The 26,662-nt window shown below is 34.9% G+C and overlaps 1 protein-coding gene across 6 annotated transcripts in view; it reads left to right on the top strand.

Annotated features, from left to right (window-relative positions):
* The window catches only part of Pms1 (PMS1 homolog 1, mismatch repair system component), a 77,156-nt gene that overhangs the window by 11,401 nt on the left and 39,093 nt on the right, over nt 1-26,662 (top strand). For 4 of the 6 annotated variants that reach the window (XM_048345092.1, XM_048345089.1, XM_048345091.1 and 1 more), the window contains 3 exons: nt 4,173-4,355; nt 14,601-14,703; nt 25,902-26,065. In XM_048345092.1, the coding sequence (XP_048201049.1) occupies nt 4,173-4,355; nt 14,601-14,703; nt 25,902-26,065 (450 nt within the window). Of the gene's footprint in view, nt 1-4,172; nt 4,356-13,893; nt 13,948-14,600; nt 14,704-25,901; nt 26,066-26,662 lie in introns of those variants that run through there. The other 2 variants (XM_048345093.1, XM_048345095.1) reach the window with 2 other exon arrangements.

Here is a 26,662-nt window from a genome sequence, read left to right as displayed (position 1 = left end):
ATAGACCAAATTGTCCTCAAAGTCCCACCCTCCTACCTCTGTTCTCCATTGCTGGTACTACGTTGCTTAGCCTGTAGGAATACATTCTTCAAAATAAATTCTAATTTAAACCAACAGTGTGGTTACACTAAAGAACATTTTAAAAGAACACATATACTTTTAACACTTCATTGCCTAACACATCAATCTAATGTTCATATTTTCTACTAATAATTGCCCTTGTTTATTCATTTGTACTGGTATTATATTCCATCTAATCTTATTTTAGAACTTTCCCTTGTTACTGCATACTTTTGTCTTTTTATTGTTGTTTTTCCTTTGGCAGTACCAGACTTTGAACTTAGGCTTTACACTTGCTGGGCAGATACTTTACCACTTGAGCCTTTTTTGCTCTTATTATTTTTGAATTAGGGTCTTGCTTTTTGTTCAGAGCAGCCTGGACTATGATATTCATACTTAAGCTTCCTGCCGTAGGTAGGATAATAGGCACATACCAACATATCCAACTTTTTCTGTTGATGAGGTAAACTTCTTTACCTAGAAAGGCCTGGAACCTTGGTCCTCCCAATTTCAGCTTTCTACATAGATACCTAAGAGGATATATGAGTATCAACATACCCATTTGTTAATTGATATGGGAATCTCATTGAATTTCAGTGCTCTCTGAGTAGCTAGAATTACACTGCTGCCTGTCCAAGTTTTCATATATTTAAGTGATAGATATTAAATTAGTGAGTTTGTATGGTTTATATAGCACTCATAAGAAATTGCTGTCTTGTAGAGACAAACACCGTATTTACTTTATTTTCATGTGTTCCTTATGTGTCCAGTATCTAGTACAATCTAACAGATTTAAAAAGTTTGATTGATTATATAAACTTACATTTAAAACTAGTCTAATTATAAAATATTTGTGATAATTTTAGTACTGCGACACTACAAAGAATACTGATAGGATAGCTTTATAGGAAAAGGGACTGATCTGTTCTTATCTGTCTTTTGTGAATGGCAGTAAAAAAATCCCAGCCACCTTTTTTTTTTTTTTTTTTTTTTTTTTTTAGTATTGGAGTTTGAAGTCAGGGCCTCATGCCCACTCAGTTTGCTTGTTCCGCTGACACTTTTCTACTTGAGCCACCTCTCTAGACCTGCTTTTTAGCTGCTTACTTTGGAAATGGAGTCTAGTAAACTTTTCTTCCTGGGGTGGCCTTGAATCTTCGCCCTCTAAATCTCAGCCTCCTGAGTAGCTAGTCTTAGAGGTGTGAGTCATAGGCATCCAACTCCGACATTTGTTTTAAAAATTGTATATTAACTGCAACTTTACCTATTTTATAGTAATATGAGAAAACTTGCCTGGAACCACTTAATAAATGTGGAACTGAAATTTGAATTTGATCTTTCTGACTCTAAAACCCATTCAAAATCTTTTCTTTGTGCCAGTAGTTCTTATAGTGTTTCAGTACATCAGATTAATTTTAATCAGGGCTGGGAATGTGGCTTAATGGTAGAGTGCTTGCCTAGCATGCATGAAGCCCTGGGTTTGATTCCTCAGTACCATATAAACAGAAAAGGCTAGAAGCAGTGCTGTGGCTTAAAAGGTAGAGTGCTAACCTTGAGCAAAAAGAAGCCAGGGACAGTGCTTAGGCCCTGAATCCCAAGCCCCAGGACTGGCAAAAAAAAAAAAGAAAAAGAAAAGTTATATTATCATTTACTCATTTACTTGTTTGCCTTATTTCTTAAAATGTATATCTTGTTCTTAAATGTCTGGAAGAAAAATATTTGTTTTTTTAAGAATAATGTTATAAGATGTATAAAAGTAAATTAGAGCCACGGACTGGTGGCTCATGCCTGTAATCTTTGCTACTCAAGAGGCTGAGGTCTGAAGATTGCATGTCAAAGCCAGCCTGGGCAGGAAAGTCCATGAGTCTTTTTTTTTCTTTTAATTTTAATTTTATTGTCAAGGTGACGTACAGAGGGGCTACAGTTACATAGGCAAGGTAGTGAGTATATTTTTGGCAAACTTGTTACCTCCTCCTTCATTTTTTTCATGCCTTCCTTCCTCCCCAGTCCCCATGAGTCGCTTATCTCCAGTTAACCACTAGAAAACCAGAAGTAGTGCTGTGGCTCAAAGTGGTAGATTTCTAGCTTTCAGCAGAATTACTCAGAAACAGTGCCCAAGCCCTGAATTCAAGCCCTATGACTGGCCCAAAACAGAAAACAAAATTAAGTTAGTGCCTAATACTGGTTGCTCATGTCTGTAATTGTGGGAGGCTGAGATCTGAGAATTGAGGATGGCAGGAAAGCCCATAGACTCTTAATTACAACTAACTACCAAAAAGCTTAAACAGAGCTGTGGCTCAGTGGTAGAGCATTATCTCTGAGCAAAAAGCTCAAGAACAGTGTCCAGGCAAATTCAAGCCACAGGACTGGTGCATGCGCACGCGCGCGCACACACACAAATTAGTATTATTACAAGTATTTTAGTGTCTTGACATTTATAAGTATTTGGAAATATTTACTTTGTAGAATTTTAAACAGCTCAACTAGACTGCTCTACATAAGACCCACCTTGCTTTGATTTTTGTACTTAATGAATTAAACTTGCTGATACTATTTTAAACATTTAAAGGGATCTTTTTGTTCTTATATTTTATTCACATGCTTGAAGTTTTTATTTGTAGTATAAGATTTGCCTATTTTAGTTAATTTTTTCTCTATAAAATACAACAAACATGGTGGTTCAAAACATGAACTTTAGATGTCTTTTTCTAGTGCTTTATACATGGTATGTGTAAATTATGTAAAAGATATTGATATGCAGTATTGTATAATTTTAGGTTATTAAGATGTGATATTATTTTATAATATGGAGTCACTGGAATGTAGAAAGAATTTTTTCCCCTCTTTTTAATTTGCACCTATGGCCATACACATAAACCTTTTGAGTTAAGCTTATGGTAGACATCAACCACCAAGTGTAAATATGGTAAATAGGACACTCATAGAAAAGAAGATCATTATAGGAATTTAAATTGTTTTTATTATATTTGTACAGTTTAGTAGTACAACATAGGGATAAGGTATGAATTTAGTTTATTTTTTAAATTTTCAAATTAAAAACTCACTGAGATTGCCAAATGAAACGTGTTTCTTGTTTAGTGATAATTTCAGGAAGAAACTGATGAGTATTTTTAAAATTTTTTTTGAGAGCAACAAAGGAGGAGTCTTCAAATTACAGTTGTGTATTGATAATCGTTAGACTTCTGGTATAGTGAACAGATTTTTGCTGCTGATGGTGTTTTTATTTATTTAATGTTTTTGTGCTGGTATTGGAACTTAAACTCAGGGCCTGTGCACTCAAAGTATGCTCTCCCATTTGAATCATACTTCCATTTTGAGCTTATTGCTGGTTAGTTGGAGGTAAGAGTTTCCTTAGATTTTCCTACCTGGGGTTGCTTTGAAACTCAATCATAACTACTAATGATATTTGGGCATTGCTGGTTCATGCCTATGTCTCAGTTACTCAGGAAAATGAGACTTGAAGGATCATGGTTTGAAGCCATCTTAATTTGAAATGTCTTGAGAGACATCCATCTCCAATTAACCAGCAAAATGCCTCAAATAGAGTGAAAGCTCATAGGAAGCAAAGCTGAACAAGAGCTCAAGGCCCTGATTTAAAACTGGTACCTGCAAAAATATATACATAAATACTCATGACAATAAAACAATTAAAAGGACTATCGTAGATCAGACCCTTTTTTCTTTTTGTGTTGGTACTAGGGTTTGAGCTCAACCCGGGGCCTTTTGTTCTTGCTAGCTTTTTTGCTCCTGGCAGGCATTCTACCATTTTAGTCACACCTCTACTTATAATAGTTTACTGGTTAATTAGAAAAAGAGTCTCATAGACTTTTCTGCCCAGACCAACTTTGAAACGTAATTCTCAGATCTGTTTCCTGAGTAGCTAGATTTATTGGTGTCCACTCAGACCTTTTTATTTTATAGTTGAATTTGAGTGGAGAGCAAGTAAGAGACTTGTTCATTATACCATAATACAAGTGTAGTGTTACCTTTCGAGAAAAGATAGGTAAATGATCAAGTTGTTTCACTTGTATTTGTTTCTAAATGTGATTAATGCTTAATGTTCTTATATACTAAAAGTTTTAACTTTTTTATAGGAGAACTATGGATTTGATAAGATAGAGGTTCGAGACAATGGTGAGGGTATCAAGGCTGTTGATACACCTGTAATGGCAGTGAAGTACTACACTTCAAAGATAAGCAGTCATGAAGATCTGGAAAACCTGACAACATATGGTTTTCGTGGGGAAGCCCTAGGTTCAATTTGTTGTGTGGCAGAGGTAAGGTAATTTATATCAGCTATTTTTAGAGATTTCATAATTTAAAAAATTAGCATGAAGAGCACATAACCTAATATTTGGCAAAGTAAATATTTTTTTCACTTTATGATAAAATATGCTTAAAATGACATTAAAGTTATAATTTCACCATTTAAAATGTATAATTTAGTACATTCACATTATTGTCTATCCAATAACACTATTCATCTTGAGAACATTTTTATCATCCTACACTGAAGCTCAGTACTTCCTCTCTTCCTTTTCCTGTATTCAATCTCTAATTACTATCTAGATACCTCATACTATGTTTATCTTTTTGCTTCCAGCATATTTCACTTAGCATTCATGTTTTCAAGATGTACCTGTGTTTTAAAAATAATAAGAATTTCTTTTCCTTTTTAAGACTGATTTATAATACCATTATGTGTGAATACCATATTTTTAAACCATTTATTCACTGTTAGATACTTGGATTGCTTCCAAGTGTCCATTTGATCAGTGTTGCTATGAACATGAATGTACAAGTATCTGTTCATATTGTTGCTTTTTGAGTATATATCCAGAAATGGATTTGGTATGCCATGTGATAATTTTGTTTTTACCTTTTTTAAGGAACTACAATGTATTTTTAGGAACTACAATGCAAAATATTGCTATTTACTAGAGGAGAAGGTAGTTTAGTAGTCCATTGGCTTGTAAGGGATGTATTAAAAAAAAAAAAACCAAGACGTTTTGTATCAGCAATTCTCAGAGTCTTTATATATTAAAGTTCATAGTGAATCTCTTTTTTGTGTTTGTTTTGTTTTGCCAGTCCTGGGGCATGAACTCAGGGGTGGGGCACTGTCCGTGGCTTCTTTTTGCTCAGGGCTAGTAGTGCTCTACCACTTGACCCACAGCACTACTTCCTGCTTTTTCTGTTGATTTCATGCTGAGGAATCAAACCTAGGGCTTCATGCATGCTAGGCATGCACTCTATCACTAAGCCACATTCCTAGCAAATTCATTTTTTGTTTTTGTTTTTTAGTATTTTAGAATTTAAGCACCTGGGCACTGTCCCTGAGCTCTTCAGCTCAAGGCAAACACTCTACCTCTTGAGCCACAGCACCACTTCCTAAATTTCCTGGTGAATCTCTAAGGTCAGAATATGGTGGGTTTATTTCCTTCCACATACTTGATCATAAAACCTATTGAGAAACATATCACTGGTTTTGATTTATTGTATGGGACACACTCTGTAAATACCATTCTGGTCAGTACAAGTAATGAGGTTGAATTCTAGAAGTATAATCATTCTATACAGTAGATGATTAGAAACAGATTGCTTCTTCTACTTGCTGGGTAGGTGTTTACAATGTTTATAAATTCTTTGGTTCAGTGCCTGGCATTGTTTCATCATACCAATCACACTACACTGTCTCTGCTCTAGATTTTACAACTAGTTTGTAGTGAAGACCATCTATATTATTTTCATTTTTCTCAGGTTTTTTTTTTTTACTGCATCACTTCACTAGCTTCATTTAATATACTGTTATTTTGTAAGTATTGGACACTTTTATTGTGTGACAACATCTGTGTACGAGGCAAGAACGACTGGTGATACTAAGCATCTCATTTAATTAATGAATAATGCCCAGTGGTCTTACAATACTTATTTGTGCTAGGATTGGAAGGCTCTATTTAGTTGAGAATTGTCAATGCAGTTAAATGATAGTGGTTTATACCAGCTGGCTGGGGAAAGTGGTAGGAACATGAGATACTGCCACTATCTCCTCTTGTGACCATTGAATATTTAACACACTGATTTCTCAGTGGTGATATACTCTCTGGATTCATATGGTCTTAGCTTTGTCTCTTTGCCCTTAAAATGTTGGTCAATAGTGTAAGTTTCTTTTTCTTTCTCTCTCTCTCTCTCTCTCTCTCTCTCTCTCTTTTTTTTTTTTGGTAAAGGATATAGATAGGTATTAATTTGCTACTTTTTTGACTGAGGCTCTGTAAGATATTGTTCTAAATAGATCAGAAGAATTAAAGGAATGAAGTTTAAACAAAAGATTCTTCTGTTAGAGGTTAAAGAACTTAGGACCACCCCTCACCTGTTGGCCTCCAGATAGTCAGACCTCATTAAGGAAATACATCCTTAAGTGCACTTAAAACCTCTACCCAATTCTAGCACACCATGTACTTCTCTATTTTGTTCAGCACTTGCTATATTTAGAATTCACTGAGCCTACAAATAGATTTTGGAGAAAAGCAACTAGAGGGTACAACTGGAAAATTTCCATCTTCCTCCTAGAGTATGTAAATAGGAATCTACAGTCATGCACTGATCATGTACAAAGATTTTATTTTATTTAAAATAACATGGGATTGATGTCAGAGAACCACTGAACTTCTCAAGATCACTACTATTGTTTGAGCTCTCAGTGGCTATTTTAGAATATAAATGTTTGAATTTTTAGTTGTTTTCCAAATTGACAGGTAGCATTTAAACTTTATTTTGGTAGAATATTGGCAGAAAAGATACATTTTGCCTTGTCTATATTTTGTATAATATGTATATGATCTTTCAAAGCTGAAATGGTCATAATCAGCTTTGCCTACTAGGTGGCAGCACTATACTTGGTCTTTATAAAGACGCTTTACATGAGCCCATGATTTACCTAAATCTCCATTTTTTATTTTAGATGGTAGTTTTGCAAGTATTTGTCTCTTGGTTACTATGTTTTGCATATAATTTTGTCTCTTATTTTAGACATTCAAATGGCCATGAGTACAGTTAAAATAGTTTTGTTCCCCAAAATTATAAAAGAATTGCCAAACTAAGCTTTTTAAGCAAAGCTTGAAAATCACACATTGCAATGTCAATCATTAAGCATTTGTTTGTCTTTAAAATGACAGCATTTTACAGAATCCCGTTTCTTAAAATTCTTCTTTTGAAAACTACATACAAACAGAATAATAAATGTTGACAAGACCACTGTCTACTCTGGAAGACTCTGTCATCCCCCATCCTAGTTAACTTATTTTTTTTCCCCCTCTCTGGTATTTATCCTGTATCAATAAAGATTAGTTTGACATAAATGGAATCATACAGCTTGTATTTTGCAATTGTAGGTCATGGTGCTTGAACCTTGAGGCTTAGATGATGTCACTGACTGAGCTTTTGTCCTCAAAGCTATTGCTCTACCACCTTGAGCCAAGAAACTTGGTCTAGTGACTGCTTGATGAATGGTTAGGGTGTATTCCCAGATCAGGACATCATTTTCATGTCTTCACAAGTGATAAACTCCAGGCATGCTCTACTTCTTGATTTCTTCCTCAAAATTTGCTTCCTGGTTAACTCTACACTCAGTCTCTTCATACTGCCAATGAAGAAACTGGTGTATTATGGAGATAAATTCAGAATCTTCTTACTCCATCTTCAAAATGATTTATAATAATCATTCACTTTGTGTTTTATTGTGGGCGATATGTAGGGTACTGAGCTAGATGTTTTATTTCAGAGAAACTGTGTGTACTGAAGTAAATGAAATAGGAAAATTGAGGCCTATTTGAGAAGATATAATGTGTCCATAGCAAAGCTATAAGTTCAGTTCCATTTTCATACTTCTTAATAATGTTTCCTACTGGCATGTTTAGAAAGGTATTTGTAAGTTAAAAAATAATGGACACACCCATATTGCAATAAGCACACCTAGGTCTGCAGTGGTAAGCACAATAGATGAGTTATAGAATCAAGTTAAAGTTCTATGGAAGGCCAGGAGATGGTAGCTCACTCCTTTAATTGAGAGGATTGTGAATCTAAGCCCAAAGAGAAAAGTTAATGAGACCCTTATTTCCAAAATAACCAGCATAAATCCAGATGGAGGTATAGCTTACATGGTAGAGCATCACTTAAGAGAAAGCTAATAGAGCTAGTGTGAGGCATTAACGTCAGTTACATTTAAAAATGCACCCGTGTGTTGCACAATGACATTTTAGGTAACAATGGACAATGTTTAACTGTGATCCTGTAAGATTGTAAGAGAGATGGAAATCTATTGTCATCAAAATTGTCATAATGCAGCATATTACTCAGGTGTTTGTGATGGTACTGATATAAACACCTCCATTTCCAGTCATAAATGAATTAGCATGTTCAATGATGTACAGTATATTATACTTAAGAATGATAAGTGATTATGTTACCGTGTTATGGCTTATGGATTTACTATTTATTGTTACTTCACTGTACTACTTTTAAAAAAGCTTAGTGTGGCATGTACTTGTAATTCTAGCTACTTTGGAGGCAAGAGCAGGAAGATCTAAAGTTAGAAGCCAACTTGGGCAAAGTTAGTGAAGCCTATCTCAAAAGCAAAATCAGAAAGAAAGCTTGTTTAGAGGTATAACTTAAGTGGTAGAGCACTTGCCTAGTAAGTGGATTCAGACTCCAGTACTGAAAAAAAGAGTTTTTTTGTATTAAAAAAAAATCATGTCATCAATGGTAACTTCTTTTGAAATTCCCTGTGTTTAGAAAGTAATTTTGATGTATTTGTCATTTTCTGTGTTAATTCTTGGTGCTGTTTTTCTCCCCACTGCTAGAGATCAGACCCAGGGCATCATCCATACTAGACAAGCTCTACAGCTGAACCAAACCCTCAGCCTCTTTTGTACTAATTACTAAGCTTAATGACTGCAATGAACTTTAGATGGTGAAGACTTAGTTTTGACATATTCTTAATATTTTTTATAAAGGCTGCATTGTATATATTAATACCACAAAATAAAGTACATATGACAAAATATTGCCTTCTTAGTTGATTATGTAAGTATATTACATATGCTGTTTCCCCTCTAAAGAAATACTAAGAATTTAATTATTAAGAAGCTCACTTGGAGCTGGGAATATAGTCTAGTGGTAGAGTGCTTGCCTTGTATACATGAAACCCTGGGTTCTTTTCCTCAGCACCACATACATAGAAAAAAAGCCAGAAGTGGCGTGGCACAGTGATAGAGTTCTAGCTTTGAGCAAAAAAAAGTCAGGGACAGTGCTCAGGCCCTGAGTTCAAGCACAAGGACTGGCCAAAAAACAAACAAACAAAAAAAAACAAACTCAAACTTGACCTGAAATTTGACTGATGGTTAAAATATACCCTGTTTTTGGTGGAAAATAGAATAGACCAGAAAAAAAAATCCAAATGCTGGACTTAAGAGCCAAATTCTAAATCCCAAGTATTGAAAGATGTGGTGAACTTCATAAAAAAAAAAATTCTACCTTTTTGGAGAGGTCCTTTTTTCTTAAGAATAGTAACTTGAGGTCAAATGAAATAGTATGCATTAAAAGTATTATTATACCATAGAAGATGATATTGCATAGGCAAAGAAATCATCAAACTTGAATACTCCCTGTGTAAAGTCATATTTTCCAGCAGTGTTCAAAATTTATGCGGACTCCACCAGTTGGGAACTCCTCTGTGTAGCACTCATCTGTTATTTTATCCTTTTGCCCTACTGGAATTTGAACACAGGGCCTGTCACTTGCGAGGAGGCATTCTAGTGCTGAGCCTTGCTACTAGCCCTTTTTTGTAGTGGTTGTTTTTTGCTTTGAGTCTTGCGTTTTACCCAGAAGCACACCTGGACCACAAGCTACCTGTTCTAGCTTTCCCATCGTAGCTGGAATGATTGATATTCACTATCTTGCTGGCTTATTTCTGTTGAAATGTCTTATGAACTTTTTCTGTTTGTGTTGGCCTTGAACTGTGATCTTCTCAGTGTCAGCTCCCAAGAGGTAGGATTACAGGCATGAGTCACTGGCACCTGATTTCATCCATCGTGTGTGTGTGTGTGTGTGTGTGTGTGTGTGTGTGTGCGCGCGCGCGCGCACCCGCACATGCATTTGTCTCAGCTGGTCCTTGGGTTTTAACTCAGGTCCTAGACACTGTTTCTGAGCATTTTGCTCAAGGCTAATGCTCTAACTTGAGCCACAATTCCACTTCTGGCTTTCTGGTGTTTAAAGAAGATAAGGATTTCATAGACGTTCTTGCCCAGATCCTCAGATCTCAGTCTCAGTAGCCAGGATTATAATAGGCAAGAGCAATCGTGTGTGGCCCAATAGTTTTTAAGTTGTTAATATCGTGCTTGGTATTATTCTGATCTGTTGAGTTCATTATATATAATTTTGTGATAATACTAAATCTGAACGTTTGTCCGTCATGAGTTAGAGATACAGAAGGACCAACTAAGCTATTCTGTTTTGAGAATGGGACAGATAGATGGATAAGAAGTCTTCAGTGTCCTTTTGTCTATTTTAGGCCAAGAAAGTGACCTTAACTCTTTCCACCATGAAGAGTACCTTCTATGTCTTTTTTTTTTAATTTAAATTTTATTGTAAAGGTCATGTACAAAGGGGTTACATTTACATAAGTAATGTGAAATTGTAAAGTTTATTTCCAATATAGTATCTAGTGAGTATCAGTGTTTAATTGATTCACTCTTTGTCCCACCAATTCTTTGATTCCCCTTCTCGTCACCAAAGCAGATAAACTTATATATAAGACAGAGGATACAAATATTAAAAACAGTGACAACCAGGAATAAACCAAAGGAAAAAAAGAAAGAAAAAAGAACTGTAACAGTATAATAAAAAAAACCACTTGTTTCCATTTCTTGTGGCCTTTGTGTCTTATAGCCTGATAATAGAGGTTTAGTCAGAGAAAGCATGGAAATTTTTGAAGCATTTAGAATATTTTGCTTCCTACATGTAGCTTCCCCACAGGTAATGGGACTCTGCTGAAAGGAATAAATTTGGACTTTTTTACTGGTCTCCTCATACTGCAGTAAGTTCTGAAGTCAGAGTATTTATATTTGTGTACAAGTCATGTACAGACTGACAGTCATACTGGACATACACAAAGGAAAAAACATTTTAAGTTATTCATGTAAAGTCCATATTTCAGCTTGTATTTCTGTGTCAAAATGTTCATCTAAAAGTTAGTCCTGGTGTATAGTTCACTGGTAGAGCTCTTGCTTAGGGTGAGAAAGATCCAGGTTTTAATTCCTCACACTACATAAACAAAACCAAACAGTTGTGCTCCTATTAACCTTCCCTCTCCTGGGCCAAAAATTGACCTGGCTTGATCATAATTACCTTAAGTGATTTTTTTTTCCCAAAAGAATTTTTGCCTGGATTGCCAGGATATATATTATATATCCTAAGTTTTATATTCACTTCTTTTTTTTTTTTCAAATTTTTGATGTACAGAGAGGTTACAGTTTCATACGTTAGGCATTGGATACATTTCTTGTACTGTTTGTTACCTGTATATTTACTTCTTACCCAAACATCAGTGAACAACTGTACTTACCTGAAGTGTAAATGCTTTTTGTAATTTTAATTTTACTATAATTCCTTGAAATTATATCAATTTTTAACCGACAGCCAAAATAACTCCTAAGATAATCTTCTACAATGAATTCTAAAACATTATGTTTAAAATACTGGTTTTTAAATTTTTTTTTCATCTGGATGCCATTTGCTTACTTCCATAGTTCCTCGGTGTCTCTAGTAAGAATCACTAGTAATAGTTTGTAATATTAGAAATGCTCCTGGTGATGGAGTTATTAAAGGTTCAGATGCTAGCTACTACACAGCTAACACATTCTGAACCTGTACCTAGTCCAAGAAAATGTTTCCTGCCCAGAACACAGGGTCATATGATGAAATGAACTCCTGAAATTCAATTCCTTCCTCTGAGGAACACATTGTATTTCATGAATTTATGGAACAGCTTGTATGTGTTTGCTTCCTCTGTTTTAAGCTGTGAATTATGAAGTGTTTCCCATCTAAAATAACTTTTCATAGTACATTAGAAATTATAATTTATGAACTGTTATTGTTGGAAATATATTGTGTTCCATTTTTGTATTTTAACATATATGTTACATTATGAGCATCAGTCTTCTACTTCTAAAACTTTTGTTTATTCATCTAGGGTTGAGAATATTTACTATGCATTAATATGTTTAAAGCATGAAGAAATTAATATCATATAAAATGCTTTGAAGTGGTTAAAGCAAAATCCCATGTAACCTTATGAAGTATTAGCATCATCTTCATCTCATCATCACCCTCTCCTTAAAGATGATAGTGTATAATCATTTCAGGACCGTCTAGAGGCTACTGACAGAGTTAGTACTGGAACTCAGCGTTCCAGAGCTGACTTTTGCTCAGTGACAGCAACTTTAGGTCAGATGGCTAGCACTTTGGAAAGTAGAAGTAGAATTCAGTTGACCTTGGCATTTGGAAAAGTGGTTGATTAAATGTAGAATATTTTTATTTATTTTTTTTTCCAGTCCTGGGGCTTGAACTCAGGGCCTGAGCACTGTCCCTGGCTTCTTTTTGCTCAAGGCTAGCACTGTACCACTTTAGCCACAGCACCACTTCTGGCTTTTTCTATATATGTGGTGCTGAATAATCGAACTCAGGGCTTCATGTATACGAGGCAAGCACTCTTGCCACTGGGCTATATTCCCAGCCCCCCCTAAATTCAAAATATGTTTAAAGGAACAATTGTGGTATAATTAAAACACAAAAAAAAATCAATGAGAATCACTAGCAAATTTTGTCCTCTTTCTTTGGAAATAAACTTAACCTGAATATTTATTCATGATTCCACTATATGGTACCTTAGAGTTGGTATATAGCAGGGGAGATTACTTAACAGGAAATCTTAAAATTATACAATTTTTGAAACATGGAATGTATTTTGGATAAAGTAGCACAATTACGTAGTAGTACACAAAAGCTCATAACTGTACCTTAGGGATTGTTATCCCAGAAGGAACAGTTTGATATAGTGCCCCTAAACTCTTTATGGAATTCATTATCAGGGAGAATCTAACAGAATTGATTAGAATTACAAGAGCTACTACTTATTAGATCTATGTATCTACTTATGATTATATAAGTCGTTTACATATGTGTTAATGTAATATATGTTCATATATGTGTTACATATAATATATTCATATGTGTATAATGGATGCATAATATATGTACTGTACATAATATAATATATTTGTATATTATTATGTACTTACACACATCTATTTACTGATATGTCTAGTGTGTGTGTGTGTGTGTGTGTGTGTGTGTGTGCTCACTTGTGTGCATGTTGGGTAAATGTGATTGGGAGAGTGATAGTCCCAATCAATATAGCCTGGTCTGGACCTGTTGAGTTTTAGCAGTGGTGCTGGATCTTTTTGAAACATATCTTTATATGTATAATAGCTGTGTTGTGCTATTGTCATATTCTGTTAGTCTAACCAAGTAGATAAATAGGATTAGGGGGGTTCAAAAGAATACAGACATTATTCAGTTTATATGTCTGTGACTAATATGAGGATATATTTCTCCTCTGCTGAGTCCAAGTATGGCTAAGAAAGATTGCTCTCAGTTTGGGGTCATCATTGCTCACCATTTGTGGTTACTCGTGTCTGTCTTTGGACTTGCTTTGCTGGCATTCCTATTCTTTACCTTTGGTGTTTGTGGGGGTTTTGTGTGTGTGCATATGACAACACTATTTTACTATTGTTATACTCCTACTAATCTCACAAGGTAGGTAAACAGGATGAGGGTAGTTCAAAAGAGTAAAGACATTTTTTTCTCATTTCTTTATTGTTAAAATGATGTAGAGAAGGGTGAGTAAAGACATCTTAATTTATATTTCTGTGGCAAATATCCTGAAGAAATGTTTTCATGTTGAATTAAATTCTTTCTCATGCTTATAGTGTAATCTTTTAAATTAATGAAATTTATGCTTAATGCTGTAGTATTTTATTTATTTATTTATTTTTGGCCAGTCCTGGGTTTAGACTCAGGGCCTAAGCACTGTCCCTGGCTTTATTAATTATATAATATATATATAATACATATAATATATAATATATATAGTATAATTTATTAAAAGCAGATTCCTCCAATTTAGTTGGAGCATTTCCTTTTACAAATCATGTAATACATATAACACAAGTATCCATTTCAGGTATAGTGGTTTATGTTTCAAGTGTCTTAAACTAAAATATTCAAAAAGTCAGTGATTTAAAATGTGAAAAATAACAACACTATTGTTTACTAGAAATCTGTGTGAGTAGCCAGACTATAAAGTAATTGAAAGAAAAATGTGTGATAATTATTTCTAATCTAATTTGACAGTGAACCTATTGTAATACATAAACTAGTATTTTACTATATAATTTTTTTATTACCAGGTTTTAATTACAACAAGAACAGCTGCTGATAATTTTAGCACTCAGTATGTTTTAGATGGTAGTGGCCACATACTTTCTCAAAAACCTTCACATCTTGGTCAAGGTAAGAGAATAGCTTTAAAGCATTTTCACTTTTTCTGTTTCATTTATTAAAAGGGAAAAAAGTTACTTCTTAAATTTAAATGTATTGTTTGAAGCTGGCCCTGATTAAGTCTAGTTAACTTTGACATAAACATTAACCTTTACCTATGAACTTCTCAAATATTAGAGTTTTTCTCAAGAGAAACTAAGAGACTGTGGATAACTGTGGATCAGTTATGCTTCTGGAAAAAAAAGTATGAGCTTTTGTTATCTTAAAGTCTTCTTTATTGAAGAACCTCAAGCATCATTGATTTGTACTATTGATAATAAGCCATAGCATGAAATTGTTATTATTAAGTATTCATCAATTGATATTTAATATGAAACTATATAATTTTTAGCCAATATTTATAACTAAGAATTATGACATTATGATACTATTGTGATTTGTTTGTGAAAAACTTCGAACATATACACCATTGCTCATTTTGAACAATTATAAACTTAATGTGAAGTTCTAATACCTTCATTCACTTCTTTACTTGCTGTGTTATTTTTGAGGCAAATGAATGTACTAATTATTGTTTCTGTTTATAATTTAACTTAATTTTTCATCTTTTATATACTATATAATTTTAATGATATATTTTCTTAAGTTCCTTAAAAAATTATTTACTTGTAAAGGGAAGAGATCTCTTTAAGTTTCAATTCATATATTTCGTTTAATCCTTTTCTTACTCTTAGTTTCTGCTAACAGGATGGTTAAAGTTAAATGGTTAAAGTATTATAGGTTTTTATAGACTCAGATTCAAAGGAATTCTTAGATCTAAAGAGGTTTTTGGCATATATATAAATTCATGTTTCAATTTAAAATTATAACTTATCAACTAGTGTTTTCCTTCTTTTCTTCTTTCCTCCCTCATTCCTACTCTCCCTGTTCCCTCTAGTTTTAATATCATATTATTGAGTTTACTTTTTGCTAAATAACTGGCATTCATTAAGGTTATTTCATTATATCTTAATTCTGATTGAAATTTTGTTCATTCTAAATCATCAGCATAGTTACAGATTATTTTTTGTTCATTAGGAATCTGTTTTGTAGTCACATAAAAAGAGTTCATAGGCATGCCTAAGAAAATATTTTTTTCCCATTTATTCTGCTAATGAGAGTGAGCTCAAGTCAGGTTTCTAGGTTGGTATATAATAGTAAATATTATATTTTAATTAAGTATAATTTGCTGTAATCCTTTTATGTTAAAGGTTAGGACAAAAAGAAGACATTTTTTAAAATGTGGCCCCTCTCCAGAAACATTCTGACCTGAGGTCTTAGGAGTTCAGATTAGGAAACCATTAGGAATTATTTGAGTGGCTATCCAGTACAGTACTTTGACGTCATCTAGTCACCTTATGAAACTTAAAAGTATTTATTTTTATCTTAGTAACAGGTCTAATGAGGATGGCCAGTGGCTCTGCATCACTCATACTTCTCATGCTTTTCTGTATTCATCTCCATGGGAACTATGAAATAACAATCCTTAAATATGGACTCTATCTGATCTTTGCCCTTTTGCTTGTTGAATTTTCATATTCTGCTTACTTCAGTCTTCTACCTAAGGGAATAGGCATCTTCTTCTAAGGGAGTTTGCAGTCAAATGAATACTGTTTTTGTTCCTTTTTCTTAAGAAACAGCATATTTCAAAGGTCAATAGTTCAAAACCAGTATTTGTTTTTCATAGCTCTTTTTTTTTTTTTTACCTAATTATAGTCGATTGGTTAGGAAACGACATCAACAAAAACAACGTCTTAATTTCAAATTGCTTTACGTGAACATATTATTAAGATCTGCACACTCTTTCAAAAGCCTTCTACATTTATATTGCTTAGTGCTGATAGTTTTTGAGTGATTAAATCACAGACTCACATTTCACCAGCTGTCATTAGCTTCCATTTAAATATTTTCTGTGTAAGATAAAACTGCAGTTCAACCATCCTAATTTATACCTGTGCATTTAAGGTTCTTGTAGATTAATTTCTGCTGTGGTGTGAACATCCTTGCTTAGCAGTTACTCTTCATATCATCTGGTAGGATGACACCTGTAGATAGACCAAGTGTAGGGACAGAAACAACTTGCAAAATTTTACTCAGGCATTGGAAATGTGTTATTCCTTCAAAAAACCTACTTTAAAATGTTTAAAATTGTTTACTAGAAATTGTAGTTCTGGTTTTTCTAGCTATAGATGTTTTATGAGTTAATTTAGCCATTAAAATGATTTGTGTGTTTAGTACTCATTTTGATTTCTTTTATTTAATATGTACATTCATTAAAAAAAACAACTGTATCTGTTTTTGTTTGTTTGTTTGCTTGCCAGTCCTGGGGCTTGAATTCAGGGCCTGAGCACTGTCTCTGGCTTCTTTTTGCTCAAGGCTAGCACTCTACTACTTGAGTCATAGTGCCACTTCCAGCTTTTTCTGTGTATGTGGTGCTGAAGAATTGAACCCAAGACTTCATGCATGCTAGGCAAGCACTCTACTGCTAAGCCACATTCCCAGCCCTACATGATATTTTCAAACCAGCAGGAAGTGTGAAATAAATCTCTAGCTTATAAATTCTTGTAATAACACTTGCTTAATAATTTTAGTTGTATTTTTCTGTCATCACTCCTCTTTTCTTTACCTTAAATAATCAGTATTATGCATCTAAATAGACTTATCCTCCTGTACAAGTTCTTGTAATGCTCCCTAGTATTTCTGCCTTATGAATTATTATGTTTCCAGAATAATGTAAGTACTCTTATCAGGGTATTTCATTTTTCTGCCCTGCTGTTATATTTCCAATTCCTTTTCCTATCCAGCCATTATAGTAGAGAATATCATATTATTTGTAAATTCGTGGTATATGACATTATGCTTATAAAAGTTCTTTTCATATTTTTTCCCCCTGTTGGTCCTGGGGCTTAAAGTCTGGGCCCTGGGCACTGTCCCTGAGCTTCTTTTGCTCAAAGCAAGCATTCTACCACTTGAGCCACAGTACCACTTCCAGCTTTTTTTTTTTTTTTTTTTGAGTAGTTCATTAGAGATAAACATGGGCTGGCTTTGAACACCAATCCTCATATTTCAACCTCCTGAGTAGTTAGGATTACAGGCATAAGCCACCGCCTACTGAACTTTTCATCTTAATTAAGGATGGAACTCTATTCATTAATTAGTTGAACACTTTTGGATATATTCAAGCACATATAACTTTACATTTGGAATATAAATAGCTGACTTGATAGGTGGCATAAAGATCATGTAAAAGTATAAAGGAGCATATTATAGGACTGCAGTTATAATTTTGGTGTCTGAAGAATGTGCTAAAGTTAGACAGATGAGCAGTTCTCTTGTAAAATATGATAGTATATTAAGGCTTCTTTTTTTATTAGCCAGTTTTGTTGGGACTTTTACTTTTAAGGATACACATTTCATTTGGAATCAGAAAAGTCTTATTACTCACACATATAATTTGTATCTTTTTTAGTAACTCAAATTATTTTTAGGTGTTGAAATAATTATAAACATATAGACTCAGTAGATGGTCTTGAAGTATATATTTCTAAACTACTTTTTTATACTTCCATAAACTTTTATTCTTTACCCTGATTCTCTTAATTTCTGCCTGTCTTTCTTTCTCCCATTTATTTACAGCTAGAGTAAATGCCATTGTATTTGTTACCTAGTTATTCAACTAGGGAGAAACACGGATGACTAAATAAATAACACAATCAATTGAAACTACCATCTATATGAGGGAAATAAGTTTTTCATAAAAAGTAACATTTAATTTGGGATATGTTATTTAGAAAAGTGTAGGAATATCACCTTTCCGCAAGATAAGAATGAGGCATATTAAAGAAGAGGCCATTGGCCATTGCTTTCTGTAGGTAGGAAGAAATAATACCCTATAACTTAAAAAAAAAAATCAAAACAAAAAACTGCTTATATTTTTCTTTAAATTTGTTGAAGAACAGTGTGACAACAAAACTTAAATGAACTAATAAGCTCAAAAGAAAGACTGTTTCCTACACAAGAAGAAACATGATTACTTGTATTCTTGGGAAATTAATTGAGTAGGGAAGATACATTTACAAAGGAATGTCTGCAATAATTTGTGTGGCACTGGAGTAAATCCACTGAACTGTTGTTGTTTTTTTAAGCATAAGCTAACTTACTTGTCTTACCTTTTTGAGATTTTGTCTTCTTTGGTTGCTAAGTTTTAAACCCAGGAGTTGTGTATGCAAAATACTAAGCTGTATCCCCACCCTTCAGCTGAACTTTAAGAGCTCCATGTGGCCCTAAATGGCATATGGGAAAATGAGAATCTCATATATAGCTAGTTCACCATGCACATTGAATTTTGTCAGGATGTTTGCATTGACAAAGCAATTATCATGAAAGTTGGGACTGACCTAAAGAATGATTTTGAAGCTTTGCAAATTCTTTAAAAATGACTAATTCCATCTTCTAAACACTGGTGACCTGAAATGAGCTGAAACTAAATAACAGGTAGGGTGAGTTAGCCATAAATGAAATAAATTCCAAAGTAGATATGAGATCTGTTCTTTACCTACCTTCATATATGTGTTGTTCTATACATAATTGCTGGCCAAAAGTCTATAGAGATATTAAAAAAGAAAAATAATTTATAATCCAGAGAAAAACAATATAATTAAACTCATATGATGCAGATATTGGAATCAATAAATATGAACTTCAAAAATAATTGCTAGGGGGATTGGAATATGGCCTAGTGGCAAGAGTGCTTGCCTAGCATGCGTGAAGTCCTGGGTTCGATTCCTCAGCACCACTTATACAGAAAAAGCCGAAAGTGGTGCTGTGCTTGAAATTGGCAGAGTGCTAGTCTTGAGCAAAACAAAGCCAGGGACAGTGCTCAGGCCCTGAGTTCAAACCCCAGGACCTGGGGGGAAAACAAAACTTTTTTTACACTTTAATGCATTTTTTTTGGCCATTCTCTTGATTTCTTTCTGTCTTCCTTCCATCTATATTCATAGCTATGGTCAATGCCATTATATTTGTTACTTGGCAGGAGGTTCCCGTAATCAGGGGTATGCCCCTTAAAGGTTTATTTGGACCTTACTCTGTCTTCTTCCTGTTTCTTTGCATCCTAGTTCTCATGAGAAAAGCAGCTTCCTTGTTCATGTGCTCCTGCCATAATTTACTAACCAACCAAGACCAAAAGCAGTGCTGCCAGCTAACTATGGATTGGACCCTCCAAAATTGTAGACCAAGATAAACTTATCCTGTATTTACATTTGTTATTTTATGTATTTTATAAACTGGCCAACACAGAAAATTGAGACTCAGGTAAAGTCATTGCTGAGAGAATACCTGACAATATAAAGAAATCTTGGACTTCTGGAAGTCTTAAAGTATAAAGGATAGAGACAGGATAGAATGTTGTAAGTGGAGCTTAACAAACATTTCTGATGAGAAATTAGAACAAATTGCTCATTGAAATACAGACAGAAAAGATTAAGCCAAAGAAGTTTTCAGTGAAATAAAGACTATGGTAATTAGGTTGGATGTCCCCTATATTATAACCTGCAAAGAATTTGGCTGTGTTATGTCCTTGCCCTGAGACTTTGTGTGATCCTAAGCTTATAGGTGGAGGATTCATTTTATTGGCAAGAAATTTCTAAGCAGGATATTGTTCACGCAATGTCCCGAGTATAATTGGTATCTTCCTAGTGACAATCAGTAGCAAAGTGGAGGAGAATGGAAAGATTTTGAAAACTCAGTTTGGCCAGAAAAGGAAGTGCATATAAAGTTAGGGGCAAGGAAAGTATGGTTGCTAGAAAGGTTAAGACTGATAAAAGCGAAGATCTTTCCATTGTGGCAATAGGTAAAATGTGTAGAGAAAAATTTTAGGAATCAGATGGTGTCAGCCATCACAGGATGGAAGGTGAAGAAATGGAAATTTGTTTCAAGGACTTTCTAAGAATAAGTTTTTTGTAATAGAGACCAGACCTGTGGAAATCTTTTTACTTATGACTTCCCTGTACCTGTGGTTAGAGACACCCAAGAAAGCTTGCTTTAGTTGGCATCATCCATGTAGTGTTTATTTTTTAGACAGTCAAGATGCAAGCGTTGTCATAGAACCTTTCACTAGATTTGAAAGAAAAAGCCTTGGAGGCCAGGCAGTATGTGGCATGGTTGGAGTTACTGTAAGCAGTGACTAGCAGTGTGATTCTTACTGAAACTGTGAGAGCGTAGCTGGAGATACCGTGAAGACCTCAGAATTTAGATGTCAATAGGAGCAAACCTGAGAGAGAAGGTAGATTGAAGTTTTTTTCAGACAGTGATCACTTATAAAAGGAAATAAAACTTGTTTATAGTTTGAGAGATACAGCCTTAGCTAAGATATTAAGGGAGAGCTTCTCTACAAGTTGCAAAGTTGCAACTTAGGTTGATGAAGGAGTTAGATATGCATAAGGTTGGGAAGAACATGCACAAAGTCCCTGAGATGGAAGTAAATCCTGTGTGATAAAAGAACAGAAGAATGGAGATTGTTAGGTGAGCCATAGGCCAGGTCATATAGGACTTATATGCTTTATCCCTTTTCTCTCCCACTTATTTTCTCCAGCTCATCAAAGTTATTAATAAAATGGTATAAAACATTGGAACCCAAGTTATTTTTTTCCTCACCTGTATTTCTTTTGTTTCATGAGTTATCTTTTAGCAGTTACATTGCAGATTTCACCCACATTATCATCTTGTGTTTATACCTTATTTTTTTTTTTTTTTTTTTTTTTTTTTTTGCCAGTCTTGGGGCTTGAACTCAGGGGCTGAACACTGTTCCTGGCTTCTTTTTGCTCAAAGCTAGCACTCTGCCTCTTGAGCCACGGCACCACTCTTCTTTTTTTTCTATATATGTAGTGCTGAGGATTCGAACCTAGGGCTTCATGTATACGCGTCAAGCACTTTTGCCACTAGGCCATATTCCCAGCCCCGCATCAACTTTTTTACTTGTCACAGTGGTGATTCTTCCCAAAGTGGAGCTGTGGCTCAAACTGCTAGAGTACTAGCATTGACCAAAAGAGCTCAGGGACAGCACCCAGGCCTTGAGTTCAAGCTCCATTACCAATAAAAGTAAAACAATAAAAACACAGTAGTGATTTTCAGCTCTGGCTATGTATGCCTTAAAGTTATATCAGGAGATTATTGTAATAGGTTTGCGATAGCTATGACTAGTATTTTTAAAAACACATACTTATTATATATTGCCATTACAAATATTCAATCCTAATTTTATATATTGTTGATTTTTTTATACATTGTTGATTTTATGTTGTGAAAATGCCTGTATTACCAAAAACCATCTATAGGTTCAGTACAATCTCCACCAAAATTCCAATGACACTATTTACACAATTATTTTTTAAAATCCTAAAATTCTTATAAAACCACAAAAGATTCCGAATAGAGGCTGGGAACATGGCCCAGTGTTAGCTTGCTTGCCTAACATGCATGAACCCCTTGGTTTGATTCCCTAGTATCATATAAACAGAATACCCTGAATAGCCAAGCCGATCTTGAACAAAAAACCAACGCTGGAGGTATCACAGAACCTGAACTCAAATTATGTGACAAATGCACTATGGTTCCAGCACAAAAACACATATAGAGCAATGGAATAAAATAGAGGACCTAGGAATATAGCTACAGCCATCTGATTTTCTACGAAAATGCCAAATCATACATTGGAGAAAAGATAATCTCTTAACAATATCTACTTGTCGAAGAAAATAGATCTGCATCATCCTTTTTAAAAAATAGCTCAATATTGATCAAAGACCTATGTAAAACCTGAAACTTTGAAACTAGGAAAAGACAGGAGAAGCATTTTAAAAGATAATTATAGGATGGGGAGAACCCCTTTCCTACATTACCTATAGGCATGTAAATTAGTTCAACTGATACTAGAAATTCAGTCTCCTGAACTGAATGCTAATTTACAAATAATGAGAGTGAGGTTTTGGGGAAAAGAAGTTCAAGGTTTAATAATTTTCCCTTCATAATGAGGACCATACATGCTACTATCTCAGCGAAAACAAAAGCACAATCCAAATAAGAAAGGAAAGCCCAGTATCATTGGTCTGCTGAGATGAGCCTCTAGAATTATATCCCCTGCTGTTCATCACTATTCTTATTTCTTTACTCCTGGCCAATGAGATAAGGAGAGGAGCAAGATGATTGCCTTGCCTAGAGCTGTAATGGAGTTCTTGAGTTCCCTGCCTTGGGGTAGTTTGGATAGGGGAAGATAAGACAAAAAGAAAACAAAAGAATAAAGAAGGCTTTTGATCTTGCATAAGCTGGTTAGTAAAGTGAATTAGTAACTAGATTTCAAAGCTACAGCATGATCATATGTGAGACTCTTCCCAGTACATAGCCATTATGGAAATCATTAGAGGTTCCACAAAAATAAATAGAACTGCCATGTAATCTATCTGTACTACTAGTATATACCCAAATGAATCAAAGACAGAATTCACTAGAGATACCAACATAGTTATATAAATTATGACATTACAATAGTCAAGTAATGGGAGTCACCTTAGGTGCCCATCAGTGGTTAAATGAAGAAAGTAAATTTAGTATATGTATGTGATGGAATATTATTCAGTCATTAAGAAGAACAAAAATTATACAATTTTCAGGAAAATGAAGAGGAAGACCAGCAGTAGACAGGAAATATGGGTTATAGTGGTTGTAAATATCATCAGTGTTTCCTATATACAGTATGAAAATGTCATAATGAGGCTCATGATCTTGTACAATCAATATATGCTACTAAGAAAATTGAATAAATGACAAAATATACCTTTATTCAGCTTTTGATTATCTTGTGTTTTAAATGTTGTTGTTGGAGATAAGGTAAATTAAACCAGGTTAATAGATATTACTTTAGGTAAAGATTTTTTGGGAAATGATTAAAGTTATCACATGCTTTATAGTCTGAAGCCACGTATATTATTTGTTGGGAACAAAATCTCACTACATAGTACAGGCTGGTCTTGAATTTGCCTAAGGATTCTGAGGGCTGGAATTACAGAAGTGCTTTGGCTTACATTGTGGGGTTTTTTTTTTTTTCTCAAATTTTTATTATCAAACTGACGTACAGAGAGGTTACAGTATCATATGTTGGGCATTGGATACATTTCTTGTACTGTTTGTTGCCTTGTCCCTCATCCCCCCCTCCCTCCCCCCCTTTCCCTCCTCCCCCCTGGAGTTCCGTTCACTTACACCAAACAGTTTTGCAAGTATTGCTTTTGAAGTTATTTCTCTTTTTTTACCCTGTGTCTCTCGAATTTGGTATTCCCTTTGAATTTCCTACTTCCAATACCAGTAAACACGGTTTCCAATATACTCAGATAAGATTACAGAGATAGTGTAGGTACAAACATAGGAAGGTGATACAAAACATTATCTATAATAGAAACTACACATACACATAGGACGTTGAAAGCGGTTACAACTGTGATATATCACTTGTTTCCATAACATGGAGTTCATTTCAATTAGCATCATCTTATGTGTTTCTAAGGGTATAGCTATTGGGCCTTGTGATGCTCTGCTATGGCTTGCCTAAACCTGTACTAATTATTCCCAGTAAGGGAGGCCATAGAGTCCATGTTTCTTTGGGTCTGGCTCACTTCACTTAGTATAACTTTTTCCAAGTCCTTCCATTTCCTTACAAATGGAACAATGTCATTCTTTCTGATAGAGGCATAAAATTCCATTGTGTAAATGTACCACATTTTCCTGATCCATTCATCTATGGAGGGGCATCTGGGTTGGTTCCAGCTTCTCGCTATGACAAATTGTGCTGCGATGAACATTGTTGTGCTGGTGGCATTACTGTGATTTTGTTTGTGGGCTTTTGGATAGATACCCAACAGTGGGGCTGCTGGGTCATAGGGGAGTTCTATATTGAGCCTTCTGAGGAATCTCCATACTGCTTGCCAGAGTGGCTGAACCAGTTTACATTCCCACCAACAATGAAGTAGGGTTCCCTTTTGGCCACATCCCCTCCAACAATTGTTATTATTAGTTTTCTTGATATATGACATTCTTGCTGGGGTGAGATGGAATCTCAATGTTGTTTTGATTTGCATTTCCTTTATGGCCAGTGATGTAGAGCATTTTTTCATATGTCTATTGGCCATTCTCATTTCCTCATCAGAGAAGTTTCTTTGTAAGTCTTTAGCCCACTTGATGAGGGGGCTATTGGTTCTTTGCAGTTTTGTTTTGGAAGAAGGTAATTTTTTTAGTTCTGCATATATTTTAGAGATGAGGCCTTTGTCTGTTGAATGTCCGGTAAAGATCTTCTCCCAGTCTGTGGGCTTTCTGTTTATCTTGAGAGCTATGTCCTTTGCCGTGCAGAAGCTCTGGAGTTTGATGCAGTCCCATTTGTCCAACCTTTCTTTGATTTGTAGCCTTTCAGGGTCTTTGTTAAGGAAGTTCTGTCCTGTGCCAAGGAGCCCAAGTGTTTCTCCTACTCCTTCCTTTAGTGTCTTCAGGGTGCCTGTTTTGATTTCAAGGTCTTTAATCCATTTGGAATTGATTTTGGTGCAGGGTGATATATAAGGATCTAGTTTTAGTTTGTTGCATGTGTTGAGCCAGTTTTGCCAGCACCATTTGTTGCCAGTCCTGGGCCTTGGACTCAGGGCCTGAGCACTGTCCCTGGCTCCTTCCCTTTCAAGGCTAGCACTCTGCCACTTGAGCCACAGCACCGCTTCTGGCCGTTTTCTGTATATGTGGTGCTGGGGAATCGAACCTAGGGCCTCGTGTATCCGAGGCAGGCACTCTTGCCACTAGGCTATATCCCCAGCCCTACATTGTGTTTTAATCTGCAGAATATGCACATCCACAGGTGGTTCTCTTTATCAGCATATTTCTTCAGATACTTAATATTCCATGTTTCTCAGCGGTAGTAGAAATGTATTTTTTTCTTGTTTAGGCCATATAAAAAAACGATATCATATTTAGCAAGTTACAAATAGAAGAATCCAGTAATGGATCAGAGTAGTAAGCCTTTTGATTTCCTAGTCTTAAAGATTACCTTCAGTGATTCAAGGAACTAAATATTGGTTGTATAATGATTTGAAGATTTGTGAAGTTTCATCCAAATCTAAATATACTTTCATCTTATCTGCCAACAGGTACAACTGTCACTGCTTTAAGGTTATTTAAGAATCTGCCTGTAAGAAAGCAATTTTACTCAACCACTAAAAAATGTAAAGATGAGCTAAAAAAGATCCAGGATCTCCTGATAAGCTATGGTATCATAAAACCCGATTTAAGACTTGTTTTAGTACATAATAAGGTGAGCATTATTACGTTTAATATTTTTTTTCTTTTGAGGCCAGTGTTAATCCCTGCTCCTTAGGAGGTTGAGATCTGAGGCTCACACTTCGAAGCCAACCTAGGCAGAAATATTGAAGAGACTCTTATCCCCAATTAACCAGCAAAACATTGGAAATAGAGTTGTGGCTCAAGTGATAGAGTATCAGCCTTGAGCCAAAAAGCCAAGTGAGACCATTAATCCCTGAAGTTAAAGCCCAGTACTGGCATCAAAAAAAAAAAAAAAAAGAGAGAGAAAAGAATTCTTTTTGGTATTTAATATAAGGGAATAGTATGTTTTGAGTAAAGCAATTAGATAAGTACCATATATTGAACGTTTTGTCACACCCTACCATCCAAATTTATTTGTAGAAAACCTAACTAACAATGTGATGATGCTGATGCTAATAAATTGGGCCTTTGGAGGTAAATTTATCAGTCACGAAGGAAGAGCCCAGATAGATGGGAATACTGCCCTTATAGAAGAGAAAGCTGCCTTTCATTTCCTATCATCTGAGAACACTGTGAGAAGGAGCTCCCTTTCATCTAGATAGTTGGCTCTCACCAGAAACTGTGTATG

Source organism: Perognathus longimembris, chromosome 4 (genome assembly GCF_023159225.1).
Source record: "Perognathus longimembris pacificus isolate PPM17 chromosome 4, ASM2315922v1, whole genome shotgun sequence".
NCBI classification, from domain to species: domain Eukaryota; kingdom Metazoa; phylum Chordata; class Mammalia; order Rodentia; family Heteromyidae; genus Perognathus; species Perognathus longimembris.
The sequence above is the reverse complement of the archived record's forward strand: the minus strand, read 5'-3'. Positions and strand labels throughout refer to the sequence as shown.